Source organism: Misgurnus anguillicaudatus, chromosome 20 (assembly GCF_027580225.2).
Source record: "Misgurnus anguillicaudatus chromosome 20, ASM2758022v2, whole genome shotgun sequence".
Taxonomy (NCBI): Eukaryota; Metazoa; Chordata; class Actinopteri; order Cypriniformes; family Cobitidae; genus Misgurnus; species Misgurnus anguillicaudatus.
In genome coordinates, this window is record NC_073356.2 from 16,820,561 (window position 1) to 16,842,154 (window position 21,594).

Below are 21,594 nucleotides of genomic sequence, written 5' to 3' on the forward strand. Positions count from 1 at the left end.
TTTTACAGCAAATGTGCAGTCCTGGTGTCACCTTGTGCCACGGCAGACGAGACAAGCAAATGGGTACTTTCTTCTTTTGCCAGAAAAGATCCATAAACTGTCAAAAAAATGGTCCCTATAGCTGTCACTGGGGCGGTACACCTTTGAGTTCATGTTACATTCTAAAAAATGCTGGGTTATTTTTAACCCAGCATTGGGTCAAGAAGGGGACAAGCCCAGCAGCTGGGTTACAGTTATCCCCCCAAAAAATTATATTTGATGCAACAATGGGTTAAAATGACCCAGCATTTTGGGTTGAAACAACCCAGCATGTGTTAAATTACAACCCAGCATGCTGGGATCATCCCTTTTTGACCTATTATAGTATACCTATACAGTATATCTGTAGCTGTATGTATATTCTGTTAGATAAGATTTGCTAGATAAGATTTTAACCATGTCTTACTCTGTGTTCAGACTTTATATCCAAGTATTAAAAGAAAGATATTTCTGTGTAAATTTAAACATTTCTCCTATGATTTTCTCATATCTAAAGATCTGAATTATGTTTCCATAACTTAATAGCTCAATTTTCTTACTGTACCTGTGAACAGTTTGCATACATTTTTTCACAGTTAATCCTTAATCCACAGTTAAAACTTAATAGAGATAAAATCTAAATTGTGCAATTTTTTGCACTCTAAAAAATGCTGGGTTGTCTTAACCCATGGTTGGGTGAAAAGTAGACAATTTGGTTTAAATTAAAGGATTACTAAATTTTCCTAAAAAACAAATCCTAAAAATGTACCCACCCAATGTCACCCCCTTCAAAGGGCTCTAAATGATCCCAACCGAGGCATGAGGGTCTTATCTAGCAAAAATATGCACTTTTAAACCACAGCTTCTTGTCTTGCACCAGCCGTGTGTGGCACCAGCACGACCTCACGTAATGCGTCATCACGTCAAAAGGTCACGCATGACGTAATATTCGAAACTACCGCCCCAGTGTTTATAAATGTGGAGAAAGAGTGTGATGTTGTTGTATGTGAAATGATACATGAGACACCACATGTCTTTGTGTAAGTTTATTGTTTAAAATGATCTATAAATGTGAGTTTTACATATGTGACCTTATACGGTCACACGGCTGGTGCAAGACGAGAAGTTGTGGTTTAAAAGTGCATATTTTGTATTTTTCTTGCCAAAAATTACAATTGTTTTGCTTGATAAGACCCTTATGCCTTATTGGGGATCATTTAGAGTCCTTTGAAGCTGCGTTGAAACTGCAATTTTAAACTGCATTGAAACTGTAAATTGTTGGGGTCTAATAAAGTCTATTAAACTGAGAAACGTAATTTTTTCCCGACTGAACAAAGAAAAACATCAACATTTTGGATGACATGGGGGTTAGTAAATTATCAGGATTTATTTTTTTAAAGTGGAGTAATCATTTAACCTGGAAACTATTATTTTTTGACCAAACTACGTGCTGAAACATCCCAGCATTTTTTTTTTAATACTAATTCTTCCTCACCAACTGCTTGTCATAAGGAGACCACACCCAGCTTTTATCACCATTCATAAATTTCAGTTTATGTTATTGCATATTCTGTTTTATGAGGAAATTTGTGGTGTATCTGAAGAGCTCGCATGCAAAAGCCGCTAAATTCAGAAATACCAGTTTGTTGGCAGAATCGGTTAAACACCACAAAGATTTTTCGGCAAAGTGCACGAAAGAAGAATTGGATAAACAATGGTGCATGTACATCCGACGTTTACCAAAATATATTAGGATTTGACTGAATTTTTGAGACTTTTACCTTGATTCAGAAAAGACATTCCCTAAAAGTGAAATTACTGAATCTAAACATATGGCTGATAAAAAATGCTAATTTACAAGAAAACATGTCAGATGCACTTAGAGGGTTTTGCATCTGAACTCTTCATCTGTTCCTATAGCTTAACTGGTAGAGCATTGCATAGCAGAGCAAAGGTTGTTTGATTCTCAAGGAATACAAATACTATTAAATTAATAGTAAAGATTAAAGTTGCTTTAGATAAAAGCCTCTGCCAAATGTGTAAATGTAAATGCCTTTTATGTTGACTTAATGCATACAGACTGTCTGTCTACTGTATGACTTCATATGTAGACAAAATTCAGATCTTTTAAAAATTATTTTTATAAAAAAGCAAGCAATAAGAAAAAGCATTGTCTTCTGTGAAGTACATAACCTCAATATACACTGTATGATGAGTTTCACGTCTCCGAAATTAAGCTACTCTATACAATGCGTCAAATGCTTTCAAAGCGTGATAAAAATATAACATTTCTTATCTTATTTTCAAAAATGCATTCATTGTTATTTTCATGTAATCATAATGATTGCACGGGGCCATTTCAATACTTCGTTCTGAGCACTTTCGATGCAAACTGTTATTTTTGCACTAAGAGACTTTGAAGGACGTTTATTGTTCCCAAAATGAAAAACTCCCTCTGTTTCGGCATCCTTTCGAATTTATGATTAAACGTTAATGGTGAGGATATTGACAGGGCACTTTCAACAACAGCACGAAAGAAATGATGGGTTGGCTGATGCAGAGGGATAACAAAAATTCCCCCCTAGGAGTCGTTGAGTTAATATTGTTGCTGAAGTGTTTCTTTAGCTTTGATTGCAATTTTGAGAGGAAATTATCTCACTGGGAGGGTGGCATTGTCCAACTGTGAGTAGCGTTCACATTAATACAATCTCAGTCTCTCGCTGCCTCTTTCTTATGTTTTGTCCTATAGTCAGACTCTGATAACATCCAGTGTTGATGCCACTAGCTGTTGCATGCCTCGGATATTGACCGCATTCATAAATTGGGCTCTTTGTAGAAGCTCTTCCCTTATCTCCCTACTGCACAGCTCTTCGCCGCATGAAATGGCTTGATCTGCCAGACCAGAGAAAAAAAGCTATCAGATAAGAGTCAGAATGCTTCTCTCTTAATTCATTTATCTTGTATACCCAAAGCAATGTATGACTTCATTGTTTTTGTATATATGTGGGTGTACGCTTTCGTTGCCGAGAGTTGTGCTGTGCACTCAGTGTCATTGCAACCTTGGTCCGTAATGAACCTAAAGGCCTCAGTTGACAAGACCTTGCTTTATGATTAGGAATTCATTATTCACTCCTTTCTGCCCACCCTCCACTGCTTGGACAATAAAAGAGCGATCTATTTGTAAAAACGACTCTCTCAAAAGTGGCACGGACACTTGGCATTCATATTCATTTAATTACCGAGTGCATTATTACCTTCAAAGCATTTTCCACCCTTCTAACGTAATGGCTTTTCACTGATTCCCATGACATTTCCTTTCATAGACGGCTGCACCTCCAGAAATTGCTCAGTCTGTCTTTGACAGCTCCAGTCTCTTTGCTCACATGCCCGATCAGACAAATCATCCGTGTCTTAATTGCAACACTATCATGCTGACACAACCCGGCCGTACCACACCACCAGCAAAACCTTTTCACAGCATCACCTTCAGTTTTTGAGCTCTAAAACGATAACGTCACACGTCGTAGGCTTTGTGATAGCGGTCGCGTCACTAAAAGAACAATGCAAATCGGGAAACTTTATTGGTGTTGTATGCCATTAATCCACCATTCCAGCACAGTCATTTGAAATGAGTCACCTTTGTTGACTAGTACTTCATACTGCAGTCAGTGATGGTAATAAAAAAAGGACCCCGTGTATAAACAGTGCCCATTGGTCTTGTTAACACCAATAATAGTTTATAGCGTATTTTTCTCACAAATCAGTCTTTCTGTCCTCTTTTTAGCTGTTTTCAAATCCATTTTATAAAAGTGGGGGGAAGGTAAAGAGTGTGCAAATATAAACTATTTTTCCACCAGACAAGAGGCAGAAGATAAAGGCGTGTGATGGGCTAGAGATGAAGCATTTGTAAAGGTTAAGAAATGATCCGTGACAAAAAAGCTCTTCTCTACACAGTTAAAGCTTGACATTGGTTAATGGAGGAACAAGGACAGGAAGAAACATGCGGCTGCGGTTAGTAGCCCCATTTCTGAAAGCAAAATTTGCTTTTAACATTAGCATATAAAAATCGAATTTTGCTCTCATTGTAATTAATGCGGTATTTATGTAGCTTTGATGTAAGGGGTTTTGAAGAGTTTGATAGCACGAATTAAAGACTATGTCGTGTTCAAAGCTGATCAAATAAGTTATTAAGCAATCGCATGTACCAAAAATGGTTACTATATATCCGTATACATGCTATTAATCGCAGTTTTTAAATAACAGTACTTACTAATTAGTTAAGACACTCGTTTGATTTGTAGACATTGTTGCTCCTAGACACTTGAAGTGATGCCAAGCTTAAGTGGCTAAACAAATCCACATTCAAATCAAACAAAAGTTTGAATCTTCCACACATGGTAGTTACCATAGTTACAGCAACCGCTATCTTTATGACCCCATTCACACAGCATGTTAATCCCATAAAATTGCCAGCGTGCCTTCTGTGTGAACGCAAACACGTCCTGTAATTGTTTCTGGGATCGCTCCCGTAAAGGGAACCGTACGCGTACTGTGTGAATGAAAGAATGCCGGGGGTCTTGTAGTGAGGACACGTGTGTCATCGCAACAAAAAGTTGCTTTCAGGTGATATCATTCAGTTCTTTTGGGATTTTAAATGCAGATTAACATTCACAACAAAAATATGTCTCCAAACTGGAATGAGATTAGGAAGTTACTTAAGGTTACATTTTCACATGGGTCTTAATGAGCGTTTTACACTTTACGCGGCAACCGCAAGTGTTTTGTTCTTTATCAAAAAGAGACGTGCGGAAAGCGGCAAAACGGGGTTGGTTACAGAGCTCTGCTAAAAAACCAATAGACACCATAACAGAAATTCTATTGGTTTTATTGGTTCTAATGGAATATGGCCCAAAACACACTACAGTGTAGTGGTTTTAATGGTAAAAGCTAATGGTCCCTATTGGTATTTTAATGGAACCCATTAGAATTTTCTGTAATGGTTTTATTGTTTTTTTCAGCAGGGAGGTGAGGCGGAGTTGGTCCACACGCCTTGCCTGTGCACCCAAAAAAAAAACTGTCCCTAAGGACAGAGCACTTCACGGCAGGCGGCGTTGAAGATAAACATATTTGCACTAAATGCTGCACAAAACGCTTCCACTACACAAGAAAAGCTGTAGCCGTGCAGCGTTTCCGGCGCTTGCTGTGTACCGCGTGAAACGGCCTTACAGTACATTCACACGGGGCGTAAGCGTTAATGCTTCCCATTCACTTTCAATGGGTGACGTCATGCGTTGCCAACCTGAATTGTGGATCCGTCGACACCGCGTCACTGCCGTTGCTTGAAGCTGAAGTTTAACATTTCTCAACTTTTCAAGCAGCAATGCGTGCGTCAGCTAACTTTTCAGCAAATGCTTTCGCCCCAGGTGAATGTACCATTAAGCATTAACGCTTGACGAAAGGAGTGTCTGAAGCGTGGCCAACAGCCAATCACAGTGGCCGCAACAAATGCTTCGTTCTTCCATAAACGTAATTGGCTGACTCTGCCTTGGTTATTTGCATAAGGCGATCTGATTGGCTGACGCTCATGTTGACGCTTGAAAAGTTGAGAAATGTTCAACTTCTGCCGCGAGTTACAGCAATGCATGACATCACCCATTCAAAGTAAATAAGAAGCGTTAGCGCTTACGCCCCGTGTGAATATACCGTTACTATCCATGCTGAAACTGAGATTGACCAGCAACTTAATAGAACAGCATGTCATGGTCTCCTTTATAATCAAACAAGAAACGAAAAATGCATGCGCATAGTTTCTCGAGAGAGAAATTGTGACTAATAAGCAAATTTAAGACGTTGCGGATAAAATTCAGCAAATGCATGATTGCAAATACAAATCACGTCACGTCTTTAAAGCATCTTTACGGGATGTGTGTGAACGCACACACAGATTCCGAAAAAATCAAACATTGGCAGTGCGAATTAACCAAAATGAAATGATTCATGGATGATTTCCAGAGACATTTTCCTCTAATTTCTGTAATTTCTATGTGAAAATGGATTATTAGGTATTAACTAAAACCTGACTGAGCTATCACAAAATTTTTTGGATTACTCATTGATGAGAAACCCCAGATGCACAAAATCATGCCTTGAACCTTTATTGTGAACCATTCTGGTACCAAAGAGTGCAAATTAGTACATAAAATGTACATATTAATACCAAATGTATACATATCTGTACATAAATGGTCCTTTTAAAAGAGTACTGCCCCAGGGACAGCTAGGGACCATTTTTGACCATTTTATTCTGACAGTGTACATGTAATACAAGAAGTATAAAGAAACATTAAATACGTAGAATAATACTTAAAAAATGTATTTAAGTGATATAGATAAATATGTAAGTGGAAGAGTTAAAGGGAAATTCTGTCATAATTTTCTCATCCTCATGTTGTTTTTAACCTGTATTTTTTTATTTTTATTATTATTTATTTATTTATTTTGATGAACACAAAAGAAGATATTTGAATAAATGATGGTTAAGCAGACAGCTGTTTGTAACCATTGACTTCCATAGTAGGAAAAATAATTAAGATGGAATTCAATGGTGTACCATCAACTGTGTGCTTACGGTACCATAATTTATAAAAATATCTTCTTTTATGTTCATCAAAATAAACTGATACAGGTTTAAAACAACATGAGGGCGGGTAAATGATAACAGAATTTTTATTTTCGGGTTAACTATCCCTTTAAGTACAGATGTGCACATTACTGTAAGTTCTGTTAAGGGAAGGTTTGTGTTTATGTAGCGGGGTGGGAGTCTGGAACCTGAGTGGTGCCATGATGACCTTTTCCTTGCCACTTTTAGTGTTGTGACTTGACTGTGCTCATTAAAACCAGTGTAACGGACCATTCCCCCTAATTGTTTCTGTTGACAAATTAGTACTTGGGAGTCGGGCTGGAAGCTTCCAGCTAATGAGAGATCCATGGTATGACTATTTTACTGCAATTTGTGATGGAGAGAGAGATGCTTTGTTCTTACTGAGCTGCCCATGAATGGCACTTTTTAAGCCATTTTGACATAAAGATTGTTCCACTAGGAAGCCATTTTTATTATGCTTTTAGAAATAGTTCATTTTAGCCAATTTATTATATTAAGATGGTGGACAAAACAAGTAAATGTTGATTACTTAAATAAAGAACTAGTTGACCAAATATGAAAATCGTCATAGTTTATTCACCTTCATCTCATATAAGATGTATATGATATTTTATCTTCAGTTAAATACAGATGAATACATTTATATTAAAATGCGGTCATGTTACCTTATATAGGAGCCAGCAATTAAAGAAAAACACCACCGTTTTTCAATATTTTACTATGTTCTTACCTCAACTTAGATTAATTAATACATACCTATCTTTTTTCATTGCATGCACTTTTAATCTTTGTACAGCGCCTCATGAATGTGTTAGCATTTAGCCTAGCCCCATTTATTCCTATGGCTCCAAACAGGGATGAATTTATAAGCCACCAAACACTTCCATGTTTTCCCTATTTAAAAACAGTAGACTATCCTTGAACTTTATGGATACTCATTTTAACATACTATGATTTGGGACATACTAATTCAAATTTTTGTCCTCTATAGGTGAATGGTAAATATTTGTGTAGACGTGGTGCTCTTCAGATATTAGATTCATTGGTATTCAACACAGAAACCCTCATCTCTGCTTCTGCCGTGCCCTCACTCCGCTATACGCATGAAGTCACTCTGTCTTTCTCTCTCTCACATCCACCTGTTCTATGGTCCAGTGGAGGGCTGTGAATGCTATCAGGGGAGAGCGGGTGCGGTGCAACCCGCCTGGCTCTAGTCCATCACGGGTGCACTCAGGCTACTTTCCAAGCCTGCCAGAGCCCCGCCGCATCAGGGTCCCAGCTGCAGACCCAACTGCCGCATTACAGCATGACGGATGGCTTCATATCAGGTGTTTAAACCGATTGGCCGCTCCATCTGCTGAAGGATTTGGGAAGTCTGGAGTTCCCGAGTGATGAATGGCAAGAAGCGATGCTGCCAATCAGCCCTACCTTTGGCAGTGTCGTTTTTCTGCTCTTTCTCTTCCTCCTACCAAACAAGTGTTTAATTTTCCTTTTCATTGTTTTTATAAAACTCGTCTGTCTACCAGCAGGAAAAGCACTACAGTATGGTGAGTTTAATAGTAAAGTGTGGGAAGTCTCCAGATAGCAGCAGTCGGCTTGAGTGTCTGAACTGCACATGAATAATCTGCAAAGCTCATTTTATCCCAACGGCTACTGTGCATAACCACCATCACATTAAAGTCAGCCAGGGCTAGTTCTGCCTTACAGCCTTACATTAAATTACCATTTATCTTCTTAGCAGAGACTTTCTTACAAGTACTGCATGTAGACTTACACTGTTTAGATGGATATAGAACCAGATAAAATATGTGAAGGCTCTGTTTACACCTGGTAATAAGATGCGTTTTGGTCGACCGGATCACAAGTGAACTCTTTTGTCCACTTACGACCGCTTCTGTCCTGATTACTTCGAGGGGATGGTCTATGGACGAGTTGTTAAAACATGAGTGGGAGAAATGATGGGTTTACGTTGGCACGCACTAATATTCTGTCTGAGTCCGCTGCTTGTGCTGTTAATAAACATGCTGCACAATGTTTTGTACAAGTTTTTGTAAGGGCTGCTCTGAATTCTTAAATATTTCAGAGCAGCTGATGAAATAAGCTCGCACAACTTTCACACGCTTGCAAAATGAAACAAAAATAAAAAGTGGTGAGCCATCACTTTAGTTTTATCAATGATAGCCTAAATACCACTCAGAACATTGTGGGTTCGCGTTGGAAGTCAGGACCGATGGAAAAACATCACACATTGGGTCAGTAGGCGGATAGTAAATGACAGACTGATATCACGAAAAGTCGTGTTATAGTCACGTGTAATTTGATTATGTATTTGTGTCCATGGCACGAAATGCAGCTTTTTCTTTTTCGTGACACGCGCACAAATTTCTACAAATAGTTTCTTGTGTTTGTGGCACAACTTTCTTTTTCGTTTCATTTTATGTATTGTTTTCTCATTGCTTGGGGTTGGGGTTAGAATTACTTTTTTTTTTACATTTTTAGACATCCAAACCCGAACTCTAACCCCAACTCCAGGCAAGAATAGTTTTAAAAGTGGAAGAAAAACATGTAGAAACAAATACATAAAAGTAAATTCTAACCCAAACCCCAAATCTAACCCCAACCCCATGCGACAATGATCTAAAAATGGGGGGGGGGGAAACGAGAAAACAATAAATAAAATGAAACGAAAAATGAAGTCGTGCCACACATGAAAAAAAATTTATAGAAATTTGTGAGAGTGACACGAAAAAGACATTTGTGCTCAAGGCACAAAAAAAGCTGCATTTCGTGCCATGGACATGACTAAATTAATACAATTTTGCGTGACTATAACATGACTTTCCATGAAATCATGTTGGTAAATGGTCTTTTGTAGCGGTCCAAACAAATTCAATCATTTTAGCATTTAGCATCTACACCACAAAAGCAGTCCAGCTGAATACGTGTTTGACTACCACTGACAAGCTCAAAACATTTTACCTCCAATTTAAACCTCATTCACCCGTCCTCAAAAATAAAAGTTCAGTCTTTATTTCTTAACCCTCATGTCATTCAAAGCCTGTATGACATTCATTCTTCATAACAAGATATTTTGAGAAATGTCTCAGTGGTTTTGTGTCCATACAGCGGAGGTCAACAGTGGCCAATATTGTTTGGTTACCAAAATTATTCTTACTTTGTGTCCCACAAAAAAGAAAGTTATAGAGGATGATAATGATGAATGTTTCAAACTATACATTTCATACATGTCAATGATAATTTTTGTATGTGAACTTGGTCTGATACTAAGACTAAAAACTTTCCTTTCAATTATCTTTACTATACATACCCGTCTCTCCAACGACCTGACTTCATTCTGGCTAAAGTTTTGGAGTCTGGTTGGCTCTGCCCTGCTGAAAGGTGCTATAATTTTCTTGATCCAAAGAGCATCTCTCTTCACGATTGCCATTCAAAAGTAGCTTTATATTCTGCTGAATGTGCATTGCTTGCAATACATTTTATTATATATCACAGGGTGATTCTGTGCCAGCAACCCAGCAAGCCATTTTGCATTTAAAAGATGTCTAATAGCCTTCAAAACACAGCCCAGATATTTAGGCTAAAACAAAATCTGTAGCAAAATTGTCCTCAAATAAAGCAAAATTTAGGCACTCAGTGAACATTTAATAGACGTCTAACCATAGAGCAAAATTAAATAAACAAATGGAAACAAACGCTCCCTAATCAATGTTGACTTTGCTTACATGATGGAATATCATGCATGCCGCGAGTTATGCCGGCAAAAACAAATGTAAACCAAAGTTTATTTTGGCTAAGCAAGCTACTCATAGCCAGACTATATCGGGTCTACAGTAAACCCAGACTGTGAAATGATGGCAAATGCTCACTGGGAATTAACAATAAGTCACCACTGGTTTACAGTTTGGTCTACGTATTCACTTCATGAAATGTAACAACCACTTTTTACAATCCAGTGTTGAAAATACATCAGATTACAGATGTAAAAATGTTTTAATTTGAAAAAAAAAGTTATGAGATTAAAGCTGGCCAAGCCTGTAAACACAAGCTTAAAATGCTCCCTTGTTATAAAATTTTCAGGTTATTTACTTATATCCCTTTTCACAGTGCTGATGCATTTTTTATGTTGATGTCTTCTCCTGATGTAAACAAACACCTCTGTTCCAACAGTGGACTCTGGCTACCTTAATATTTGTCTAATTTGTGTGTGTTAGTGTGCACCGGGTGTCCTCATACGTACTTTGTGCCAGAGCGTGTGTGCGCTGCTGTTTATGCTCTCTCTGGCTCCTTAATTTGCCTTCTTTATAGACAGTAGGCTTCTCATGATGTGTGGGAAATCCATTTGACTGATAGCACTTCCAGTTGTTGAAACAAGACAGGTCCGGGTAAATCAATACACCGTCTTTCCTTCTCGTGGCACAGCAATGGGGACATATTTCAAAGTGCACGGTTCAAAAGACAGCGTAGAGTTGTGTGTGCGAGTTTTCGTATGTGTGTTTGTATATCTGTGACTGACAGGCAGGGCAACGTTACACTTCATATGTCTTGTCTGTCAGCTTTTATTGCCGATGGGAGTGGGGCTGGTGGAAGGCAGCGAGATGTGTTTTTCGCATGTGCACACTTCAAAAAGGATCGTACAGAGACCAGCACCCAGAGGACACCACTGATCCCACCAACTCTGGTTTTGAGAGACTTTTATATGTGCCACTTTGGACCGAACCTTACAGTAATCCCATGGGTATAATTGCTTGAATCTTGCTTCTCTTCCATATTTTCATTTACACAAAGAGGGGTCTGTTGCTTGACTTATTTGAGGAATTGCCTGTGGGAGTTTTAAAAAACAAGCAGTACATGTAACGACGAGAGCAGTGTGATTTATTGATTCATGTCGGGGCGGAGAAATGGGAAGGTGTGAAAAATCATTCGGTAATATACGGCCTTCTGACAAGAACTTGGTTGGAGAATGAGACAAAGCTTTGGAGAACAGCCCACCAATTACATTATCGCAAGGGAAGAAACGTTGTAGAAGAATGTCAGTTTCTTTCCACTTAGATTTTCCTCTTAAATTCAATAATATGCCGAGTAAACTGCCTGCTCCACTGCGGACCTGTGCAACCTCTTATTTAATGTTGTTGGTAGCTAAAAATACTGAATCGTATTTGAAAACAAGTCTAGTTTGGCAAGATCAGAGTATGTTGTAACTGGTTTAATGGAGTACTTTTTGTCCACCCACCTCATTTTAATGCTACCAGATAGTAACTTGATTGTTATTGTGTGAGCGTGTGTTTGCATGTATGCCACAGGTGGCTGACCGGTAGGTGGGGAAATGCAGGAAGTCTGCGTGGCCGTCTGTGTGTCAGTCCCAGCATGTTTTTCCCTCAGCCGAGGCGAGGTATCCTGTGTGTGTGCGGCCCATCGGCCAATGCGGCCAACTTTCAGGAACCCCAGCGGCAAAAACAGCACTGTGTGTTTCCTGGACTCTTGTGCTGTTATCAGTGGACACGACACCCGCTCGTGCCCCTGCAGGTTTCCTAAACCACCATCCTTTTGCCTCCGGTGTCAAGATGTTGCCCTGTGATTGCCACAAGAAGTGTTTCTCTAACACACACTGGGCACAAAAGAAATTGCATTGAATCATTGTGATAACAGAGGGTAGGTCTGTTTGTGCTGATTTGAGACGAACGTGTTTCATTCCAGTCAGCAGCTCGTAGACTCTTAAGTTGAGAGGAGTCACTGAGTTGTCTTTGTCTGAGAGGAACAAAGAGTCTGACCTGCACACCAAGAATTTTCTTAAAGGGATAGTTCGGCCAAAAATTATATTTAACCCATGATTTACTCACCCTCAAGCCGTCTGAGATGCATATGTTTATAATTTTTCAGACATTTTCACTTATTTTAGAAAATGTCCTAGATCTTTCAGTTTATAAAATATAAAGATATGGGGTCCACCTCCTTCAACTCCAAAACGTGCATCCATCCTTCGCCAAAGTAATCCATACAGCTCCAGGGTAATCTGTGCGGTTTTGTCATTTAAAACTTTATAATGAAAATAACTAGCTTAACGCCACCATCTTAGATGCCTCACCGTAGTGTGTGCACTTTTCATAGTGACGTATGACAAATGCGGAGGGCATTTATTTAATAAACTGAAAATGTGTTCGTCTAAAAATGTTGGACATGTGCATCTTGGAGGGCTTGAGGGTGAGTAAATCATGGGTTTAATATCATTTTGAGATATTTTGAGGCTCTTGGGAAAGGATGGTCCTGGGCTCCAGGTCCAGTGTTGGAGATTTGAAGTTGGTTGGCTGTCACTTTGTTTATTGAACCAGTTCTGTCACTAACGTTCATTGATCATGTGCATGCATTTTTATGCCTTTAGTACCAAAATATTTGCCTTTTTGAGCTGTATTACAGTAAACGCTGTTGTTCATTCTGATTATTTTAATATCTCAAAGTTACCTTTACTTAGCATGCAATAAAGGTTTGTAAAAGTGCAGTACTGTGCAAAAGTCTTAGGCCACCATGCCAGAATTAGATTTGTTGTTTTTGCAATGTTATAGTGATCATATATAATTGTTTTTCAGTCTCTTTAATACATTCAGAAAATACAGGAAATGTGTATATAGTATTAAAAACTGGAAGCATTGGTTTATGTATATTGTTGTGTTCCTGAAAAGTGTTGATTTGTATTTACAGCTGCCATCAAGTTACATTACAGCCCTGGCGTTTTCAGTATAAAGCTGTTACTGCAAATAATAACAAACCTAACAAATTATTTTTGATTTTGTACTGATAACTTCTTATTAAAGTAAAAATATGAATGTATTTTTTCAGAACACAAATATTTCTGTAGTGGGGCCAGTAATGTTAACCAGGCAAGTAAAAATCTAGTTGGATCAGCTGAAACAAATTCCTGTCTGTGTTCCAGATAGATGGACATCCTTCAATTGAACTATTCAAATGAGAACTTAAATTATGCTCAGTCTTTGCAACTGCATGAAAAAACATTTCATTTAAATGCCTGAAATAAGAGGAAAACATTGTTAAAGACATCATATTTTGGGATCGGGCCAAATTCATGTTCGTTGCCAGAATGATTTCATAATCGTGATCTTGTTGCAAATCCTTAGTGTAAAGTAAAATAAACCCCTTTGTAATAAACATAATATCTCACTTTAAGCATACAATTTATGGGTTGGGATGGGGTTAAAAGCTAGGTTGAAGAGAGGGAGTCTGCAACGCATTAACTTCATGAACGGCGTCTGTGTGTGAAAGAGGCTGTTATCATCGGGCTGTAAACGATGCTTCTGCTTTTCCTGGCTCGGCGGGCTGAGATGAAGTCCAGATGGTAGGGGAAGTGTTTGCCTTGAGTCACTGCAGGCTGAGAGAGAGATAGAGAGAGAGAGGGAGAGGGAGGAAAAGAGTGGAGAGAGAGAGAGAAAGAGAGAGGAAGGGAGTAGATAGATAGATAGATAGATAGATAGATAGATAGATAGATAGATATAGATAGATAGATAGATAGATAGATAGATAGATATAGATAGATAGATAGATAGATAGATAGATAGATAGATAGATAGATAGATAGATAGATAGATAGATAGATAGATAGATAGATAGATAGATAGATAGAGATAGAGATAGAGCAAAGCATTAAAACACTACGACAAACCGTCCCTGTTATTGAGATTGTCCTCTTCTCTCTAGTCTACAGAGCTTATTCCACATATCCACAAACCTGCACATGTTCAAACCCAGATGCCTGTTATCTTAATCCCCACCCACTTCTAGAACAAGCCCCGCCCACTCGGCACCTGGGTTTCCCGCCGAAGCTCGCCGACTAGAGGCAAAGTACCACAGCTTCTCCAGGCAACCGGGCGGACGTTAGAGGTTCTCCAGGAAAACAAACAGTCTTTATCTACCCTTCTCTATTCTCTCTAAATATTTCTGACTCTCGAAGCACTCCAGGATCAAACGTTTGATTTGTGTCGCATTGATTTTTTGTGACAGTTAAAGAGGAACGGAGCAGTAAATGAGTTGAGCTCGAGACACAGCATCCTCTCCGTCAGGTTGAGCTCACTGCCCTTCAGACGGGAGGTTTTCTGCGGCTCTGCACTGGAGTTTCACGGACACATTTTCTTCTTGGAAGTACACACAATAGACTGAGAATTTATTCATATATTTAATCGATCAGAGTCGAGGACAGGAAATTAATATTTCTCACACAACGCCGTTACGCATGGTGGGAATTTCTACTTCTTTTCAGTGTAAGTCGCTCACTTACTATCTTTCTTTTTTGATCGCAGATGTATTATGCTTAGATGTACTTTATGTAGTTCAGCTAAGTTATGCCTAGACATTTTATTAGGATGTTTAATTGCACATTCCGTGAATGACAAACATGTGCTATTTTCTTTCTTTCCTCTGCGAAAGAAAAAATATCACATGTAACTCGTTTATTTGCATATTGCTTATGATAATATTAACAACTTAAAGCAAATATCTCCAAGGATAGACATTTGAATAAAAAATACGTTTATACCTATAGATGTCTCATTTAGTCATTATTAGTTATGTGTTGTACTCTTATTGACGTACATGACGAAATACAGTTCAGACTATTTAACTTCTTTAATTTGTAAACAATGAAAATTAAACTTCTATGCAATGCGAGGTTTTATTACTTTTCTCTTATGTTCCGCGTATTTCATTTTCTCTGGGTTATCGTGTTATATAAAATCTTTCTCTTTTACAATTATCTGTCGTTTATTTTTCCTTCTAACGAAATAAACATATTGCGTCAGAGTAGTAATATTTAAGTCACACTTTGCCGTTGACTATAATACGCAAATTATTTGATATTTGATGTGTTTTTTTGAATTTGGTGGATAGTGGCTTAATTCACGTGTTCAGTAAAGTCTTAAGTGATTTTAAGTGATGCCGCGTCTTAAATTCACTATTTTATCTAAAATTAGGCTACTATAATTCATCGTTAAATTTATAGTTTATAGCCTAAAGTCTAGTCGTGGTTGAAGGTAAAACAAATATTTACATACAATCTTAATGTCATTTGTTGTCCGTGTTCAGTATCATTGCAGTTAAAACACGACAGTAATAGGGATTATTATACCGGTAGTTTAGATTTTACATTTAAAGTTGTAAACACATGTAAACATTTGTGAGGTGGGCAGAAAACCGTGACAGTTGTGACATAATAATGTACTTAGAACATCATCGTTGATTCATTCTTTGAGATTGTGACATCAAAATATATCGCAAAGATGTCAGTGACGTCACAGAGGATAAAGAATATGCTTTTAAAAACTGTGACGTCTCAAGTGACAAGACCATTTGACAGGTGTCACACTTGCTACAATAGATCGAGAAGCGTTTGATATTTATGACATCCAGATGGATCAAGAAGAATAGTTTAACAATTGTGACAGATCAGCTATTTCTATAAAGATTTTGTATTTGACCACTCTCCTGACAGGAGACTTAAGTCTTAAAAATTGTATGAGATTTTTGTGTATGTGTGTGTGCTGGGTGGGTAGATTTTTATTTCTCTTGTTCTCAGCGGTAGTCAGTATGTGTTTTTCAGACAACAAACCCTGAGGGATTTTGGAGAACTGCTGTTCTCTCTTTCTCGTGGCTTGTGTCGAGGAAGCAATGCCTGTGTCACATTAATGCAATTTGTTTATAATCAGTCATAGCTGATTCTAACACTAACATTCTCGTAAACAGATGTCCCTGTTTTAAAAAAGCCACCTTTCCTGTTATCGTCATAATGCAGTGCAGCTTTTCAATATGACCCTTATTCTTTTATGATAATATATATTTGCATAATTCAAAGTACTAGTCTTGCACTCATAAAATGGAGGCAAACATACACATCAGCAACGACACGCCAATAACCTATTAAACTGTCTGCTATGATCTGGTCATCATCTCAAGGTCTGTGCCCCACTGTCAACATGACATTTGAACCAAAAAGCAAGCGAGACTGCAGGTAGTGATTGTACCTTGATTAAAGGCAAGCATGGTGCATGATGGCTGGAGGTGAGGGTTGGGTGAGCCATAAGCATTGTGTTTATGTGTGAAGCCAGCATTAGCAGGCAGCAGCATCCTCTGGTTGTGGCCATCTGTGCAGCCACCAGCCTGCCTGCCTCACACCTGTTCCCCTCATCTCCTCTCCCACTGGCCTCACACGGGTCAAACGCATGAAACCAGACACTGCCACAGCATAATGAAGAGATGACTCGGCTACCCACACTAATACGCACAGCTGTGTGTGAGAGAGATATGGAAATGCTCATCCATTATTTTTCAGTTTACCAGGAAGGTGTTCGATTTTATTCATCTTATTAATTTCCTGTCATAGGATGTTTACTCGCATTGCTCCTCGCTTTCGTGCTAATGAAAATATTCTGTCTGTTATAGAGACGGCCTATAAATTCTTATTCTCATGCATCACTAGAAATTAAGCGTGACATGATAATAACCACGCGAGGGGAAATATGAATCTGTTTCTGTCACATTCATGAAAGACAATCGTTGCGTGTTTCCCTAATGGTTAATGTGTTTCTCATTTACCTGATACGCAGAGCAGCGTAAAACATTTGTAGTTAAGTGCTTATTGTGTATTTTAAATGATGAACAGCAGACGTTCTGGCCGAAAGCCAAGTGTGTTATCACGGCAGTATGTAACTCGTTTCATTAGTAATGACATTAACCTCATACATAAACTGGCAGATATTCTCACAAGGCACTTTCTGAAATACCCAGCATGTTTTCACAATGACTCTTTTTGCATGTTTAAAGCAAATAACAGCGATGCAGAATTCTTGCAGTAAGCAACTATTTGCCTATGTGCGCTAGAAAGGTATCAATTAACAGACAATATTTTTTAATGCATAAATTATATATATAACATAAAGCTATATATATATATATATATATATATATATATATATATATATATAATAAAACAGATAAAATTAAGAGGTACATATTCAAAATTACATATTGTTGTTATTTTAATTCCTTTCCATTGTAATATATATATATATATATATATATATATATATATATATATATATATATATATATATATATATATAATATTTAATGAGGGCGGCTGCTACATGCATACACACTCAGTATCTGGCTATAAAAAAGCAACATAAGTTTTTGGGGCTTTGTCTGGGCTGTAGATTTGACTCAACATGATTCTCCGCGAAGAACCGGCTAAATGATTGAGATGGCCGCCATCTCCCAGAATCTGCGCTTCAGATCGATAGGGGGCATAATGGCTACAAATTTTTCAACGAGAGGAATTTAGCGTGTGGTTATTGGATTTCATAAAGCATGCAAGCATAATGTGAGAGTGGAGGATGAGTGGTTTTTATTGTATTGTGGGGCTGGACTCATAATGAGATAATATAATGTCGAGCAGGGTGTGTAAGAATTTAAGGGGGACTTTTTTAGCCAAGACTAAAAGATTTTTGGTTATTAAATATGTGATCATTTAAAAGAATGTAGTCAGGTGTTGCTGATAGGGAAATTACTTTGTATCATGCAAATGCAATGGTTTAACTCCCTGCAACTGATGAATAATAAAAGAAATATGAATAAAGCAAAAAGTATTCAGGGCATGCAATCTTCAACAGCAGAATGCACTTGGCAAGCATTTGCTCAGAATTGAAGAATCTGTTTGAACCTGAGGAGTCATTGTGGTCCAGATCAGGGTTAACTAAACAAACCGCTTCACCAGCTGACAGGTGTCCAAGCTGCACAGCCTTGCTCACTATCTGCCTTGCTCTTTCTCTCTCTCTCTTTCACTTTCTAATCCCGAATTCACTTGCCAATTAACTTCTCTTTCTCTGCCTCTGTCTAACTCCAACACAGACTCTTTTGGATTCACATCCATCAGCCGCACACATACACACATAGTCACGCACACACTAAACTACCTCTCTGTCTTCTGTCTTTCTCACTGTGCTCGCTCACTCTCTCTCTCTTTCTCCCTCTGTTTATTTTCCTGCCTCCATCTGGACTAGGCTGATATTGTAATCGCCCTAATGCACATTGCCTTCCCCTTAGACACACACACAATGTGCCATCCTGACAAGCTCCTTTATATTTCAGATAAGCCGGGGATGTGTGTTTAATGAATACAAAGCCGCGGTGTGTCGCCGTGCACTCTGCCAGAAGGTAATCTTATTGAATAGGTGCTTTTCAGTGATGCAGAAGACGATAGCGGCTCGGGAGTGAAGATGTAACCTGTTATCTCGCGCCTCCTCTATTTTCCCGTCACAGAATTTACATTTAAAGATTAGCTGTAAAAGGGTAAAAGATTCAGGGTGGTGAAGGTGTCAGGATGAGTGTGTGTACGTTGAAGTGGGGGGGGGAGCGTGACTTTAGCAGGAAGAAGTGAAGGAGACAAAAAAAACAGGGTCTGTCATACAGGCTGTATCTGGCCTGCGTTTCAGCCTCGCGGCTGCACTATCTCTCTCCAGCCGCTCCCTGGGAACAGAGATTAGCACGTTGTTATCTGTAATTGGGTTTTGTCTGTGGATCCAGGGGCTGCCTTTTTGCCAAGGAGAAGGTGAGAATGGCACATGACCAACATTATGTATTGGCATATCAGTGTAAAGGCATGATTGATGGAGAATATGGAGTGTGTAATGGCTTCATTAGGGTTTACTTCTCTTTATGAGGTAACAATTGCTGAGGGATGGACTCAACCCTTGCAAGAAGTCTATAAAAGTCCTCCATAAAAAGGGGGCTTTGTGCTTGTGCAGCGGTCAATGACGAACTGCAAAAGAGACATCAGAAACGTTCTTTTGAGTGACATTTATTTCCCTTTTGTTAAGTTTATAGTTGCTGGTGGGTGGGTGTTATGATCGGAATCATATATCACTGGAGGCCTAGTATCTATATATCACCGTAATGCTATATATCATGATATAGACATGAAAAGACCTAGTTAGATACTTTACAGATTCTTAAAGGGGACATGTCACAATAATTTTTTAAGATTTCAAATAAATCTTTGGTGTCCCCAGAGCACATATATGAAGTTTTAGCTCAATATACCATATGGATAATTTATTATAGCATGTTAACATTGCCACTTTGTAGGTGTGTGCAAAAATGTGCCGTTTTGGGTGTGTCCTTTAAAACGCAAATGAGCAGATGAAGTGCAAACACTGATCACAATGATGGTGGTTTGATGCAATTCAAACCCAATTGTGCTGTGAATTATTTTCTCTCTTTCTTTCTCTCTGCACTAAATGGCAGTGCTGTGGTTGGATAGTGCAGATTAAGTGGGGTGGCCATTCGTGCCAGTTCTGCCAGACGCGTCCCGAACATGTTTTCGGTGCATTCTCCGGAGGTCGCGTTGCTCGACCGCATACGTCATCGAGGTTCTCACATTTCAGTTAAAATACATTAGAAAATTAAGATTTATTTCTTTTAAGACATACAACCATTTTAGTTTCATTCTTACCTTGAAATGTAACTGTTGCTTTTCTGAAATTGAACCTGAAATATTAAACCTTGATGACGTATGCTGTCGACCAACGCGACTTCCGGAGAATGCACCGAAAACATGGGAACTGGGATGAATGGCCACTCTAAGATTAAGGGGCGGTATTATTATAATAAGAGCTCCTTACGACATTATAAGGAGAGACAAATTTCAAATACCTATTTTTTCACGTGCTTGTAGAGAGTTGTAGAGAAAGTTACTGGGTTGATCTTTTTCACATTTTCTAGGTTAATAAAAGCACTGGGAACCCAATTATAGCACTTAAACATGGAAAACGTCAGATTTTCATGCCATTGCAAAAACTTCCTTTAACACTTGAGTTTTTTCTAACAAAATTTTAGATGACATGTGTTCAGGGTCCTGGTTGTTGAATTTTTAATGCACACCTATGCAAAGCAAACAGCATTTACATATAGCACTGACACTGTAAAGACAAACTGTTTTTGTAATTTATAGGATCGGAGTGGGAATCTGTCAGCCATATCTGTTCAGCGACTACATTTGATTCATGGTCCGCTCACGTCCATTAATTTTGATTTATGGATTCTGATATGTATTTATGAAAAGGGCACCCACTCGAGTGCAGTCTCTGCGGCCCAGTAAAGAGGAGTGTAATTAAGATTTGTTTTGAGCCTAGAGGCTCGACTTCTTCAAGGGCTATGGATCAATAGGCAGAGACAGTAGACCCCTGTGTGTTCACTACACATATTGACACGCTTAGTCAATTAGAGCTCCTGAGAAAAGGAGAAAGCAAGCATGCAGAAAGAACAAGATGGATTGGGAAGACTGTACTCGTGACTCACACATAAATGAAAAATAAGCTAGTATACCATTGTGTAACGCAGTGATTTTCCAAAGCACACAATGCCATATGGCGTGCATTCATTATAAAGTCTATAGATTCTTACACCGCTAGAGAAAATAACACCTGGTATTCTTCATAAACTGACTTTTTAAAAAAGCATACGTGTGTGTGTGTTTTATGTCTTTGAATTCGTTTAAATTGTATTGAGGCTATAGTTTGGGCTTCCTGTTGTTGGCAGTTAGTGTCACAGACACTGTGGTGGGACAATAGCTCTGTGGTGTAGCACGCTAGAAGATTGTGTTGTAGCTGAACGATCAGCAGGTGCCTTCGAGATAAACGCTCAGTGTCAATTATTTCTAGAAGAGGTGATTCATAAGTGCAGAAGTGGAGGAAGACAGAACGTTGGGAAGCAGGTAGAGAGAAACACGGACCGGGGCGGATGAACCTCTTGTTTTCAATGCGGCTTCACATAAAAGAGTCATTTTGTTAAACGTCCGTTGCATCTAAGCTTTTGTAAGCGATGAATGGAAGGGGCACCCC

General features: G+C 38.6%; 1 protein-coding gene across 2 annotated transcripts in view; it reads left to right on the forward strand.

The window, feature by feature from the left end:
- runx1t1 (RUNX1 partner transcriptional co-repressor 1) overlaps positions 1 to 21,594 on the forward strand; it is a 116,490-nt gene that overhangs the window by 30,732 nt on the left and 64,164 nt on the right. Inside the window, exon 1 of one of the 2 annotated variants that reach the window (XM_055219772.2) lies at positions 14,533 to 14,964. The exons of the other annotated variant lie outside the window; for it this stretch is intronic. Coding sequence (XP_055075747.1) covers positions 14,937 to 14,964 — 28 coding nt within the window. The 5' untranslated portion in view covers positions 14,533 to 14,936. Of the gene's footprint in view, positions 1 to 14,532; positions 14,965 to 21,594 lie in introns of those variants that run through there. 2 annotated transcript variants of the gene reach the window in all.